Genomic DNA, 15,515 nt, shown 5'->3' on the forward strand with positions numbered 1-15,515 from the left:
ATTTTAAGGGGGGGACATCTATTTACTTTTTCCCCCCTTCTTTATTCCTATTATTTTTCTTTATTTATTATTAGACATTACTGTGTACAACGAAAATAGGAGGAAGACGATGCGGGTGACACGCCCCAACCTACCAACCAGCTCGTCAGTCTGACATTTTGTGTTCAAGCAGGTTGGACTGCATTACAAGCTTCTAACAACACATTAAGTCGCAACATTAAAGATAAAAAAGTCTCCACGCCGCTGTTCAAATGCCAGGTTTTCCTCAAATCGAAAAATTAGACCAAGATAAATTCCTTCAAAACTTTTTCCACCATTAATGTGACCTATAACCTTTACAACTCAATGGGGGGGGAGGGGAATTCGAAAAGAGGAAGTCAAAATAAACAAGTGAGATAATGTGGTACCTGCCAGTGAAGCACTGGTGACAGCATCATGTACGCCTTAGTCAAGGTGGAGGGAGTTATGAACAGTTCCAGGAGCAGTTAATAATAATTCATTTTATTTATAGGCACCTTTCAAGCCACTCAAGGTCACCATACAAACATAGTTAAAAGAAATCAATCAATACAATAAAAAGAACAAAACTTAAAACATCAATTAAAATGGCAAATGATATGGGAAATGTTAGAATCGGCAGTCTGGAATTTGTGACATGAGTTTGGATTTGAAGAGGGTTAATAAGTTTGTGTTTCAGGTGGTAGTGGATGCCAAAGACGGGGGGGCAGAGCGGCTGAAGGGACGATGAGGTGGATGGAGGACAAAGACCTGAGAGAGCGGGAGTGTATGGCAACGTGAAAGAGGTCAGCAAGATATGGCGGGGCGAGGTCATTGATGGCCTTCAAGGTGCAGATCAGTATTTGCTGATGCTGTATTGGACAAGAAGCTAGTGGAGTTGTTGCCGGGATGGAGTGATGTGGTAAGTGGAGGGGGTCCTCATGATAATACGGGAAACAGAGTTCTGGAGAAGAGTGGTGAGAGTTGCAATAATCCATCCGGGAAGTGACGAGGCTATGAGGCCGTTGTTTTTATGGATTAGGGGTTGCGTAGTGTTGGCTTAAGTTCAACAGTCTTTGTCGTGGACGATTATACGTGTCCTTGTGTATAGCGGGCCCGGTTTTCTTGACGAGGCTTTTAAATTGACGACCTCTGGATTTTAATTGTCGCAGTGGAGGGGTGAAACAGGGTGCAGTCGTGGTGAAGGCTACACATCTGTTTTTAAATGGAGCAAGTGTGTTGAGGAGGTAATGGAGATTATTATTGTAGTGAGTAACCAGTTCATCGGGGATGGAGAGGAAGACCGTACTGGGGAGGCTGTTGATAAGAGTGAAGAGAGTGTCTGGGATGTAACTGTTAGTGATAGCACAAAACTTTCAGGCTTCTGCTAGAAAGCAAAAAAAAAAAAAAAAAAAAGTCAAGAAAAGCCTACTAGAACATCTGCGCTTTATTTGAGGTTAATCAGAGGCACTTTAAACAATGGCAGAAGTTTGCAGACTCCAAAGGCTGCTGGTTACTTTAACATATGCACAGTGTCCACTTTATTAGGTGAACACTCCACTGACACACACAAAAAAATACAAGAACCTCTGCCAAGGCCAAACAAGCCTAAACGTCATGTGTTCCACTCCAGTCCTGTAGGGGCCAGTAAAAAAAAAAAAAAACAAGCACATGACAGCACAGCCAGCTTTATTTCACTACAGCTTCATCTGCTAGATCTGGTGGTCACTGCCCCACCATTTGCCTCACAAATTAAAAAAAAAAAAAAAAAAAGTCAGCAGATTTGTTATTATTATTATTATAACTGTAGACAAGTTTATACGCGTTTAGAGTGTGTGTGACTAGGAAGGGTCTTTGTTGGTCACTTTTGAGTCAACTATGTCCTGGAAGGTTTTGGTGGCTGACTTTGTCTCCTTGTTTTTGGGCTTGGTCGGAATCTGGAAAGTTGAGGGAGGGCATGTCAGAGTTCATAAATAATAGAATGTATTTATTTATTGTTTTTTAGCCATCAAAATGGGCTCTTTGCACGTCATCATCCCCATTGCCAGAAATACGGCTCTGTCTTTTCAAGTTGTGAAAAATGGCTACATGAGAATGGGTGCCAGCTCCTTGCTAGCTGCGATTGTATTGTCGTGTGTTTTTACTTTGGAATGATTGTAATAGCAAAAAGCAATTGTGTCAATAATTAATATAATTTTTCGCTTTTGCATTGTAATGTGTAGGCAATGTTAGCTTAGCATCTTGTATAGTTTACTAGCCATTAAGTAATGTCAATACTAACGTTATGCTACTAACTAGGGGTTAAACGACTTTTTTGTAGTTGACGCTACGGTGATGATAGTTGAGTCGACGTTGACTCATTGATGACGTCATGTGCCTCCAAACACACGATCTCAAGCTGCATCTGTCATTACGCAGTGGAAAAGTGGACGTCAAGTCACTTCAACGTGAGGCCTGGTAGCTAATTTCCATGACACTAGCAAGCATAACAAGCTATGCTAACAAGGCTCGCTCCTGGTTGCTATGTTTTTTTGTTAAATTGTTAAATGATTGCATTACAGAGATATCAGTGTTGGTCCTGAATATTGTTTTTCACTTTTGTGTTATGATGTTTATGCTATGTAAGCGTAGCATCTTGTATTTACCATCAAGTAAAGGCATGCTGTTGTTAGCTCATTAACAGAAATGCTACTAACATGAGGCCTCATACTTACTAGTATTATAAGTGCTAGCATGATTTTATGTTTTGTGATGTGTCTGCTATGTTAGCTTAGCTTAGCGAAAGGCGACCCGGTGAGCAGGCTACCTGGTTGCAGACAGCTTTCCCGTATCGCACGAATGTGGAGAAGTGTTCGCAGTTGAGCGAGAAGAGATTGTAGGTGAGCTCCTCGTCCTCCAGAGCGTCGCGCCGCCGCCTCATCTCCTCGGGTGAGGATGGTGTGAAAGCGTGCCGGTTGTTGCTAACCAGAATGTGGACGCCGCTGGGAACTGTGACCTCGCCCAGCGGCACCCGGCGGATGCGGGTGGCGCCCAGCAACAGGTCGCCGCAGAGCGGGAACATGGACTGGATGGAGGTGCGGACGTGGTTCATCATCTGGCCCTCATCTGCACAACACACAGGAGGTTTACAAACGCCTTTAAGAGATTCAAATGAAAATGTAGCTCGCAACCGTTGCATCGCTTTGGATTCGACATCAGCGCAGATTTTAGGTAGAAGATAAAGATCAGGTGGTGTATCTCGGCATGTTGGGTCGATTATGATGGAGAGCATAATGCCGACACATTGAAAGTCAGACACGTTTAGGAACTTGACACTCAGAGTGTGTATAAGAATGCTATTAGCAAAATGCACTTCCCGCTCACCTGCGACAGCAAAGTGGATCACATGACCGTCCTCATCGTACACGCCCCAGTGCGAGTAGCCAATCGGGTACGAGAACTCGATCAGGTCTCCGAATTTGGCCAATGACGCGATCGCCTCGATCTGCGCTCGTGACACATCATTATTATTGTGATGATGATTGGATATTATTAGACATTATTGTGTACAACCAATCGACAAAGAAGGAATCAGATGCATGTGACACACCTCGACCAGCCACTATCGTGTTCAAGCAGGTTGTACTGCATTACAACACGTGTGTGTGTGTGTGTGTGTGTTGGGGGGGGGGTCAAAACACAGTATGTGCAAGTTGCAAGGAAGTCTCGATGATGTGTTTTAAGATTACATTTTGTGGGGGGCGGGGGGATAATTGTTCAGTCATGCATGACACCAACCAAGAGAACCGAAATGAAAGGGCTGGTGTTGGATTCAGGAATGTTTACGAACAAATAAAAATAAATAGCAACCGCATCATATAAACATAACTTGTTTGCCCTTAGGCTTAATAGAAATGTACAGTTAATCATTACTCCAAGTCAAATAACCAAGGTGGAAGGCAAATGGGTACATTTCTTCAATACAGTTGAACCTCCTTAAGTATACACTACTCTGTCCAAAGTCATTTTTTGCTTACGGTCGCAATATCAATAAAACAGAAATGTGTTTGCTAAAGATGTATTTTTTTTTTCTTTGTCTGTGGAGATTGTCAGTCATTCAGGTAATCAGTGAAAGGTTGAATGGAGACAACTGGACTCTTGTTGTTTGTTGAATTGGTTGTGTTCTTCTCTTATTTTTCCCAAAAACAAAAATGATCAGGCAATTATGCAATGATACTAGATCAGGGATTCTCACAGTGTGGTACAAGTATCACTAGGTGTCCACAGGTTCCCACTAGTGGTATCTACAAGAATCTCGGAATTAAATAAAACTTACATTTAAAACATGATATACATTTAAAAATACTGGAATGAAGATTGTAACTAGTTTAAAATATGTTTAAGTTCCGTGCAGTCCATTTATTAACTTTCAAGTACACTCCATATTTAAGTACAGTTCAGTTGTATTTAGGTTTTGAATAAAATACATTTGCAATATTGTCCAGCTCGTGCTTCGATCGTAAAATGAAAAATGTGTCCGGCCTCTTTTAAAATGTTTGGCGTGTCGTCTTTAGCTTGTCATTTCTGCGCCAACTCTCCAGGTCTGAGCAATTCACCCAAACCTGTTTCACTCTGGTTGAAACCCGGCATCAACAAACAAGACATCGAGATTGCATGTCGTTGTACCTAATTACCTGTTCTGTGTTTTCTCATGAATGTTAGTTGTTGTTTGTGTTTTCTTGTAGTGTAATAGTACTTGTGTGTGCGCTACTTATTTGTTCTGTGTCATTTTGTTGTACCTTCAGTTAGCGTTCTGTTTCGTGACATCCCCCTTGTTCGTTTAACCGCGCAAGTAGGGGGAAACAGGAATAACGAATTCCTGTTATTCGCAGCTTCAGGGGTTACGCTTAGAAGCAAAATAGGAAAAACAGTGGAGCTTTCTAGTCATGGGCATTGCTTTACATTTCAATCAATGTTACCTTTTCCATTTTGAGGAGAAGCCATATGGAGAATGGCTGGATGGCGTTAATAGTATTATTATTATTGTTATTATTTTAATAACATAAAGCTGAATTTTGTGGCACCCCCTGGAGGCCGTGACGCCTATATTGCCTAATGGGCAAGCCGGCCCTGTGTAAGAGTATCGAGATATGTGACATATGAAGAAAGTCTGCAGTATTTATGCCAGGTGAGCCTCCGTATTTGTGTATTGTTATTGTTTTTCCCAACAAAGTGGTCTTTATGTTGGTTTGTTTAAGTGCGCTGAAGCAAGTGCGTTATTACTTGAAATGGTCACAGTTGAGCGTAAACAATCATCAATCATTGTTCGTTTAATAATAGACACATTATGAAATTATTTGTGCTTCTTACCTGCACCTCCAGGTCCATGCTGGACTCCTCTGACGGCTTGACGCTAACTTGTGCGAATGCGAATGTGAAAAGGGTGTGCGTATGTGCGGGGCGTGTGTAAGTGTGCACTTCAGGTTTGGACACTTTGACACATGCACATGGAACTTGAAAGACGTCAAGAAGTAGAGAAGAGTTTGAATGCAAAAGCAGAGGTCTCCACTTTTTGTGAATTAAGTAAAAAAAGAAAAAAAATATATATATATATATATATATACTGTAAAATGAAAACACCAAGGAGCTGTATTGTATTGTTTCAATATTGTCTGAGGAGCAACGGCTGCAGTATCGACACTCTCGCATGTTCAGCCGATTCCCTTGCTTGTCTTTTTTATTCAAACATACAGTTCTCAAACTCAACGCCCGGGGGCCAGAGCCGGCCCGCCACATCATTTTATGTGGCCCGCGAAAACATATCACGACTACGATTCTTCCTAAAATACCAAAATTGCTAATTACCTTTATATCGCAAGCATTTTTGTTGTTGTTACCAAAGCACCCTTTAAAATAAAGTGAAAATATTCTAACAATTCCTACTGACTTCTGACTTCAAAACTACAAATATGAGGCGATTATACATTCATGCAGATTCACAATCATAATGGTCCTCTGAGGTAAACCACAACTACAATGTGGCCCGCGACAAAAATGAGTTTGACACCCGTGCTAGTAACACTAGTAATGGGTGAACAGTACGCATTGGCCCAATGTAGGTTGTTGTTGGAACAGAAAAAAGACGAGACTGTCGGGCTAATTATACATTATTCGTGCACTCACTCAATGTAGTAGTCTCGCCACCCTGCATATCTGTTGTTGACCAATACTGGCCACTCATGTGCTTGAGAAGTATCTGCACCATTTGCACAATTGACATTGTCCCAGATGATCACACTTCTAGTCACTTTAAACTGCATACATTTCTTGAAGTCTCTGGACCATTTTGACAACGGTCATTGCGGCAGACTATTGTTCCATTCGTCATTTCAAACTGCTCTAATTGCTTGAGGACTCTGCATCATTTTGCATCTCTCGTAACGTTTCACGCAATTGTCAGATTTTACGCTCACTTTCAAACACGATTGAAGGTACAATAGCAGCGTGTCAACGGGAAACAACAGGAGCAGACATGTTTGGTGACATCCGTGATGAGTTCGTGATGACGTTAAATATGTGCTGGGTCCTGATTGGCTTAAAAGAAGATGAGGGTAGCTCAAGCAAATCGCGCATGCGCTTGTCGATTTTCTGCAATGAGACCTTTATTTTCAACAAGTTTTACATAGTAGCTGCAGGGTAAGGAAATACAACATTAGACGATGGGGTGAGTGGCAGTCTGCAGTTGGGGAGACTATTTTTGGCTAAATGCCACTTGACAGCTTTTGCGTTTGACCTCGGGGCTAACGTGCAAACTCCCAGCAGGAAAGGGATTCTCCTGAGCTGAGATTCGAACCTCAAACTGGGAAATTGTCAAGACACGCTAAACACTCGTGCACTGTGCTGCCGTTACCCCAATCTCAGACATTCAATACGATGCAGGCTACAGTTCAGATGGTCATAATATTGCAAACAGTTTGATGCAGCTCAATCAGTACACTCACAATAATAAACGTGTTGTAAAACGACTGGCTCTCTACCAGTAGGCAATCAAAAGTATAACCATAATAGAAACCTTTCCTTGGTACGTCATTGTGTGATTCATCAAAAATAATTTGCATAAAAGCAGGTAAAACTACACGGAAATAACAGTCTTGAGGTAAATGTGCTAAGGGGTTCGCCATAGTGACAGTCCGACAAGGTCCACCGAATCGAAAATCGATTCCCCCTTACATGGCGCTGATATGGATCACATACAACACGTGAATACGTAGCTGCAGGAAAGCTGACGTGCTTGTTTGTAACGGTGTCCTGTTCGCTTTGCTGCTAGCTGGCAGACTCAAGTCGACGTAAGTCACAACTTCCTTCTTTCGCGACTTTTTTCTCCTATAGTTAGACAAAGGGCGACGATACTAATATGTAAACGCGATTCAAATAATACATGAAATACATTGACAGTGGTACTACTGAAAATTGTCACACTTGAATGAAATAAACGGGACTTTGTTTCCAGCCGAGAAGCTATTCACGCCGAACCGACATGTTTGTAGTCCATTTACAGGTCTTTTACGGGATTCTCAATGCTAGTAACAGAACACAAAACTACAAGTTCCACCCAACCTGAAGGAAAGTGACGACTGCTGGTGCTGCGTTAAAATATTTGTATTAAATGCAGTTCCTTTTTGTAACACGAATGTAATTTGAATTATTATTGTTTTTTTTTTTTTTTAGAATAAAGTAGTTTAGTTTAATCAAATAAACGCTTTAGAAGCTAATTTAAGTTGATTATATAAATTACTTGATCATTTTTATGCACACATTTTAACAGGAAGCTGTAAGTGGAGAATGTCCCTGAGCCCTAAGCGCACTAACAGTCTGATGCCTTCTGTTACGTTGACGATGACGTCTAATGTCGAGGACGCTCAGCGGTGTTTGTTTTCATAACCACAGCTGTCATGAAACCTTTCTTATCCGCACTGGAAGTACTCGGAATAGTTTGTTGAATTTCAGCTTTTGTTGCCGATTATGTCTCATTCACTGACCGTGAAAGGTGAGTTGCTAGCGTTCTGGCCCGGACCAAAAGAAACTATAAACGTAACAATTTGTGTTACAGCTCGGAGTAGCAATCATTCAATTGAATGTGAAATTAACTTCCTTTTTCTTCCTCTTCTAACGTCCTTGTGTAATTGTGATTTTGTCTTTTTTTTTTTTTTTTAAACAAACCTCTCACGCATGTCGTTTGTGTTTGACAAACACGAATCAATCACATGATTCCAGATGAATTTCTGTACAGTATATTGTTCTTGTGGTGTTTGTGGACATTATGTTTCCATGCAATGACAATGAATTAATCATCTACCTCTTCCGTCCAGGTGCGTCATGTTTCTTCGCCAGTTGAGCAGTGTGGCCACCAGCCTCCAGCCCCAACATCTCGCCGTCTACCGGCTGGGCCTCATCTGCTTCACCCCCGTTCTTCCCTCTCCTTCCCGCCTGCTCGCGCCCACTAGGACCAGTCCTCGCCGGCTGTCCACCTCCACCGGCGTCATGACGGAGCACAGCGATCACGAGCCTCCTTACAAACGCATGAGGACCGCCGAAGAAAAGAGGAGCGTAAAATATGGGGATGCAAACAGGGGAGGAGGGCAGAAGTCAAACCAAGGAGGCGGCAGGTCGGAATCTCGCTCGAGGGACGCAAATCGACCTGGGAAAGGTCCGAGCAGAGATGTTCAGAGGGGGCACGCGCCGTCACGGCGTTGCGGGTTCGAACCCGAGCAGAGTGCCGCGGATGAGGACATGTTAGGAGGCCGGCCGAGGAGCTTCCTCTCTCACCCCGCAAACTCCTCCGAGCCTCCTCCGCCGGGAGTGGAGTCGGCTGTCAATCAAGCTCCGTTGCTAGGTGAGCATGTCTACCACACCTAGAGATGCAACCGTTAATCAATTAATCGACAACTAATTGATGATCAAATTAATCAACAACTAGCCTCTCAACAGTAAATATCTCTAGTCAAAATATTACAAATAGTAAAAATATTGGCGTCAAAGTCACTGTTGTGCTTGATGTGTGTTTACACAAAAAGCTCCTTTTCTCCACTTTTTGGCCATAAACTTTTTATGGGTGGAACTAACCCATGTTCTGCTGCTGATTACTGAAGAACTGAAAAATCTAGAAACAAACTTTTTTGTCTGGTGAGAGAAGAGTGTCTACTCTTTGCTTATTTTGTCACAGAATGACCCAATATTTGCTGGGTTTTGAAAGATCAATCAAAGGATTTCTAAAACGGCTGGCAACTGAATGAAAGTTAACAGTCCCAGATTTCACACCGAATAAAATACAGTTGTGAGGAAATAGAGACAAGATCAATATTATTTCATTATTCATAATTTTGTTGATATTTTTGTCTGGTTGGGTGCTTTCAGTCCCCCCTCCCCCTAATGTCAAAAATGTCCCTTGGCTTGATAAAGGTCGGGAGACGCTGCTTCACAGATGCTGGGAGGTGTCACCAGCCTGCAGTGCTATGGCGCCGCCACGCGGGGGCGACAGAGCTTTTGACTTCTCGGTGATGTCGTACAACATCCTGTCCCAGGAGCTGCTGCACGCCAACTCGTACTTGTACCGACACTGCTCGGCGGCAGCGTTGGCCTGGTCGCACCGGCTGCCCAACCTGCTAGCCGAGCTGAGCAAGTACGACGCTGATGTGAGATTGCCACGTCGCACGCAAGGCTGCGCTTACCTCCTCCGCACATAACCTTTGACCCCCGTGTGCTTGTCCCGTAAGGTGCTCTGTCTTCAGGAAGTCCAGCAGGACCACTTTGAAAACCAGATCAGACCAGCTCTACAGGCACGAGGTCATTCCCAATTGTGGAGTTTTTTTTGTTGTTTTGTTTTTGTTTTTGTTTTTTTAAGTCATGTTTGATTTACAAAAGGCATATTATTAGGGAGAAAATATAATTTGGAGAGAAGTCAATTTAAACAAGCCATTTTATATATATATATATATATATATATATATATGTGTGTGTATAAGAAAACTTTGTTTTAAACAAATCAAAGTTTTTCTTTCACCTGCAGGAGTAATTGGCATGTTGTTTTCAAAATGTCTTGCTGGAAGAAAAGGTAGAGTTTTTTTTTTTTCTTTATTTGTCAACAACAATAAATATAACAACATAAACGGAAAGGGCTTTTCAGGTGGTCTACATTTGAGTGCATGAATTCAGTTCTCACTGGATGGACACAACAGCCGGTGTCTTTATTGCGCAAACCGTAACAAATGAACACGTAATAAGCACATTAATTTACGAGCTGCCGGTGACCACAGGTCATGCCGAGTAACTCAAGACGCAGACTGGTATAATGGGTTAGCCACTTAACAGCCAGCCGCTATCCTGCCACTCACAACAGCCAAGTCTACGCTCTCATTCGCTGTCACCCATGTCACTCACCTCGCCAAGCCCCGCCTTTTAAAGCCACACACATTCAAAGTCTCACATACTGCAGTGTAGAACGTAAGGATGGCGACTCCAAGTCGACAAAAAAAAACTATCTCCACCTAAAATGCATATTTTATATTGGTAATATGCATAAAACCTTGAAATAATAAAATAAATATAGTTGCTACTTTGCAGATTTTCATCTATCGGGGAACGTAACCTCAGCGATAAATGAGGGGTTACTGTAGTCAGGATAACGAAACATTTACTTGGTTGTTTAATTTCAAACACTCAAGGCACTCAGCAATTATTTTTTATCCGTCCATTATCTGAGCCGCTTATCCTCGCAAGGAAATAGTAATTTTGCATGAAATGTGTGGTTTCAGGTTACGAGTGTGTGTACAAAAAGCGCACGGGGAAGAAACCGGACGGTTGCGCCGTGGCTTTCAAGACGTCGCGCCTGCGTCTGCTCTCGTCCAATCCTGTCGAGTTCTTCCGGCCGGGCGACGCCCTCCTGGACCGTGACAACGTGGGATTGGTCATCCTGCTGCAGCCCAATGACGCCGCCGCGTCCGCCGGCTTCGTGTGCGTGGCCAACACGCACGTGCTGTACAACCCGCGGCGAGGCGACGTCAAGCTGGCCCAGCTGGCCATCCTATTGGCCGAGATCAGCCTCTCGTCCCGCCCCCCGAACGGCTCCCGAAACCCGGTGGTTCTGTGCGGAGACTTCAACTCCACGCCGTACAGTCCGCTCGTCGCTTTCCTCACGACGGGACACCTCCAGTACCAAAACCTTCCCATCGGCATGGTCAGAAACACATTACACTATGATTATTATTAGAAGTTTTGGACTTATTACCGTTAAAAAACACTTCATTTTTCTTTCTCAAGAATTAAATTTTACAAAAAAAATAAAATAGGCCTTTTTTTCAAACCACCAAAAGAATCTATGACTTTTAAAAGCACCGTATGATTTGAGAGAAGACTTGTTTATATTATCTACAAAAAAAAGTAGGACTTGAAAAATGTATTTTTGAAAATGACTGACTTTTTCAAAACTGAATTTTCTTCTAAAAATAAATGACTTTTTCTTCAAATTATGCCTTTTTTTTAACCCCCAAATTTTTTTTCAAAGCAGTTACATTTTTCAATAATATGACGTTCTCAAAAGTCTTTTTAAACTATGACTTTTAAAAATATGATATGAAAATAATTATTAGTACAGTTTCCTACCAAAATTATTATTATTATAAAAAGAAGTATGACTTTCATGTATGACTAAAATATGAAAATGCATTTTATGAAGGGAAAAAATCTATTTTGAGTAAAAACTTATTTTTGGGGGTAAAGTACTTTCGACTTTCAAAAATGCAATTTTTTTAGGAAATTTGAAAAGTAAATTTTGAGCAAAGTCAATTTTTTCAAACCATATATTTAAACAAAAAATAAATTGTTGAAGTGGAAGAAAAATAGAACTTTTTTTAAAGGAAAAAGCAAGGGAAAAGTAAAGTTAGTTTTTTTTTTAAATCAATTTTTTCAAAGCAAATGTATTTTAAAACGTCATTTTTAAAAAAAACAATATTAAATTTTTTGAAATCATATTTGTTTGGTGGAAAATTGTACAGTATAAAAAAAGTCATATTTAAAAAAAAAAAAACTTGTACTTTTTAGTTACAAAAGAAAATTATATATTTTTTTTAGTTCTCAGTTTTAGCTTCTCTAGTACCGGTACACCTTGCAATGCTAATACATTGCCTAATTATTTTTCTTCAAATAATTCTTGATAATAACATTTACAGCTCCGTGTGCACGCGTGCTTCCGCGCAGGTGTCCGGTCAGGAGTACGGCTCCCGGGGTCAGCGCCTGTTGGAGAATCCCATCTGGTCTCCCACGTTAGGAATCAACCGGCAGTGCCAGTACGAGAGCACCTGCACCTCCGCCGCGTCCTCGCCCGCCTGCGCCACCGGTGAGCCCCGTCACAAGTTGCACACTCGTGTGTGTGTGAGCGTGTGTGTGTGTGTGTGTGTGTGTGTCAGGAAAACACCCACAATGTTGTTGTCTGTACATTTTGTGCAGTCGAACGAGGAATCTCTCATCTGTCGGTTGAAGACGTCGCCAAACGAGCGACCGCCGACCGAGCGGCCGCCAACAACGCTTTGAAAAGGTTTTTACGCTTTCGTCATTCCTCCATTAAATGACATTTTCCAAATTGGTCTTAATTCTGCTTGGAAATTACCCTAATGCTGAGAAAGTTAACAATGTGTTCATAGTTTGACAAATGTGCAGTTAGCGTTGTGTAGGAGGCATAGGAGTTATATGGAAAAATATGGAAAAAGAAAAAAAATACAGAAACATTTCTTGAAATTGTAATCAATTTTAATATTTTCCTCTTTTAAGCGTATCCAAGAGAAGAGAGAGAGTACAAAATACATGGATAAGGCCAATAGTTTTAGTTTGAGAAAAATTCAATGCTGACGCGGGTTTGCTAAGAGTTGACTGGATTCCTGAAAAGTCATATTCCCACAAAAAAATGGATACAGTACTTTCGAAAATAAAAAGTCTTAAAAAAGTGCAGTATTTTTGAAAAAGTGTTTTCTAAAAAAAATCAAATAATATTTTGAAAGGTTTTGGGGGGAAAAAAACAACAAAAGTTGGCTACAGTATTTTCAAATAAAACCTTTTCTTGATTAAAAAAATAAAAAGGGATAGCCTAATTTTGAAGAAACTTGTGTGTTTCTGTAAGTAGTTATATTTTTTCAAATAAATAAATAGGTTGTATACAGTATTTCTGGAAGTTGTATATTTCCGGAAATGAAGTTGTATATTAAAAAAAATAAAATAAAGAATTGCCAAGAATACTTCCCCATTAAGTTGTATATTTTCTCCCAAAAAAATTAATATATATATATATATATATATAATTATATAGTTGTATATTTGTGGAAATAAAGTTGTATATTAAAAAAACGTTTCATACAGTATTTTCCCCCAAAACATATTTTCAAAAAAAAAAAAAAGCATATTTTTGAAAAAAAGGTAGTTTAATTTTTTTTTAAAAGCGCAAGTGTTGTCATGAAGTCATTAAGTTCAGGCGGAAAAGTTGTATATTTCTGGAAATTAAGTTACATATTTTCATTAAAAAAAGGGGAAGAACAACAAACGTTTATAAAAAAGCTGTGTTTGTAAAAATCATATATTTCAGAGAAAAAAGTTGTACTGTATATTTTTTCAATGAAGTAGTACATTTCCCAAAAAGTTGTATAATTTTGAGTGTGTGTGTGTGTGTGTGTGTGTGTGCAGTTGGAGCCTGGAGCACGACCTGCCGCTGCGCTCGTCGTACCCTCCTCGCCTGATGCCCGACGGCCGCGCCGCCATCACAACGTGCCACTCGCGCTGCGCCATGATGGTGGACTACATCCTGTACACACCGCGCGGTGCGTGCGCTCCCGCAACACATCCTCACAGGAACTGTGTTTTAGCTGAAGACACTTTTGGAACAGTACATATTTCTTTAGTACTTAACTGTATCTAAAACATATGAGGTGTAAGAATCGTCAGATTAAAAGTTGCAGACGTCGTTTTTGATGTGACGTCTCCTACCTCCTGTGCAGAGTCACTTCCTGGTGGGCGGGGCCTCCAGCTGCTGGGCAGGCTGTCATTGGTGGGCCAGCCGGAGTTGGAGCAAGTCGGCGGTCTGCCCAACTTGCGCCACTCGTCGGACCACCTTCCACTGCTCGCTCGCTTCCGGTGGCTCATCGCCGACCATTCGTGACACCAACAGGCAAACCAAGGACTTGAAGGTTTTTAAGTTTTAAAAAAATAAATAAATACTATTTAAAAAATAAAAAATAAATTATGTGTGTATATATATATATATATATATATATATATAGCGCTTTGTGATGTATTCATCACAGTTTGTTAGGCTTATGCAAAAAGGAATTTCTGGGACAAATGTTTTTGAAGATATTTTTCTACGTTTGTCGGACAATAATGCATAAATCTAAAATAGAGCAATTTATTGAGGAAGGTGTACGATGTGTTGCTGCTCTAACGTGTCACATTTTACTGACCTTAATTAACAAAGTATGCGATTAATGATTAAATTAGTTTCTTTTATTTCCTTTTATTTTTGTACTTGTTTTTTTAGCCATGTTTGTATTGTTTTTTTCATTCCCATTTTTTTTTTATCTTATTCAATGAAAAGTAGAATAAGTATTAAGCATGTTTACATACAAAAATATGTACTGTACAATGGTGCTTTGTTAGTCTTATGTTGATTGAAGATGCGTCTCACATCCTGTTCGTGGATGGTTAACGCAGAAGTCGGTGGTGTGATTATTGTTTTCAGAGGAACACCTCATTACTTAAATGGTTTTGTTTTCAAGCTAGTCAGAAATTACATTTGTTAAAAAAAATAATAATACACTGAAGTGCATCATGAGACGAAATGTGGATACAAATTAAACACACACATCAGAAACAGCATAAGCTGCTGACATGCGGTCTGGCTCCTACTTCCTGATCTCTAAGCTACTGCACACATTAAATATTAAGGATTATTTCTACAAATCTGCTTCCTCTGCGTGCACACACGCACGCACACACACACACACACGGCAGTAAAGCAGATTATCAGGTGTCAAGCTGTGCACACGTGATGAATACGCGTCCTTCATCTTTCTCCTTCAAACCTCTTTCAGAGAGGTTTAAACATCAACGGAAGATATTTTTCTCATATTTTGGTGACCGTATTTTAGCTGCATAAATGAAAACTAGCTCACTTGTAAAAAATAAAAATAAAAAAATATATTTTTTTTTTAAAAAAGCTACTCGGATACATTTGGTTTTTTTTCTTCTTGTATGTGACAAGCTGCTGTCACAAGAAGTAAAAAAAATAATAATAATTGTCCAAAAAAGTCTGTGTACTCTTACATAAGTACATTTTGTATCAATTACTGAGAACAATAAAAAAAGGAAAATAAATCCAGAAATACAATTGTTCATATCCTTCACCGTTAGAAAAGTAACAAACATGAACTCTTCAGTTCAGTTACTTTCTTCTCTTGAGTGTGTACTTTTTTTGTATGAGTACTTTTACTCAAGTATAACAT

At 40.4% G+C, this 15,515-nt stretch overlaps 2 protein-coding genes across 2 annotated transcripts; one reads left to right on the forward strand and one right to left on the reverse strand.

Annotated features, from left to right (window-relative positions):
* Window positions 1-491: 491 nt before the first annotated feature.
* LOC133417399 (phospholipase A and acyltransferase 2-like) lies at window positions 492-5,424 on the reverse strand. Its single transcript, XM_061705141.1, has 4 exons — window positions 5,347-5,424; window positions 3,361-3,481; window positions 2,804-3,102; window positions 492-1,934 (listed from the first exon to the last, which is right to left on the reverse strand). The coding sequence occupies exons 1-4, from the start codon at window positions 5,362-5,364 to the stop codon at window positions 1,839-1,841; spliced, it is 534 nt and encodes a 177-aa protein (XP_061561125.1). The 5' UTR covers window positions 5,365-5,424; the 3' UTR covers window positions 492-1,838.
* A 2,429-nt stretch (window positions 5,425-7,853) lies between these two features.
* Window positions 7,854-15,232, forward strand: angel2 (angel homolog 2 (Drosophila)). Its single transcript, XM_061704130.1, has 9 exons — window positions 7,854-8,023; window positions 8,346-8,869; window positions 9,436-9,668; window positions 9,750-9,819; window positions 10,788-11,209; window positions 12,229-12,367; window positions 12,478-12,565; window positions 13,702-13,835; window positions 14,013-15,232. The coding sequence occupies exons 2-9, from the start codon at window positions 8,353-8,355 to the stop codon at window positions 14,171-14,173; spliced, it is 1,764 nt and encodes a 587-aa protein (XP_061560114.1). The 5' UTR covers window positions 7,854-8,023; window positions 8,346-8,352; the 3' UTR covers window positions 14,174-15,232.
* Window positions 15,233-15,515: the final 283 nt, after the last annotated feature.

The sequence above is a fragment of the Phycodurus eques genome, chromosome 18 (genome assembly GCF_024500275.1).
Source record: "Phycodurus eques isolate BA_2022a chromosome 18, UOR_Pequ_1.1, whole genome shotgun sequence".
Classification (NCBI taxonomy): Eukaryota; Metazoa; Chordata; class Actinopteri; order Syngnathiformes; family Syngnathidae; genus Phycodurus; species Phycodurus eques.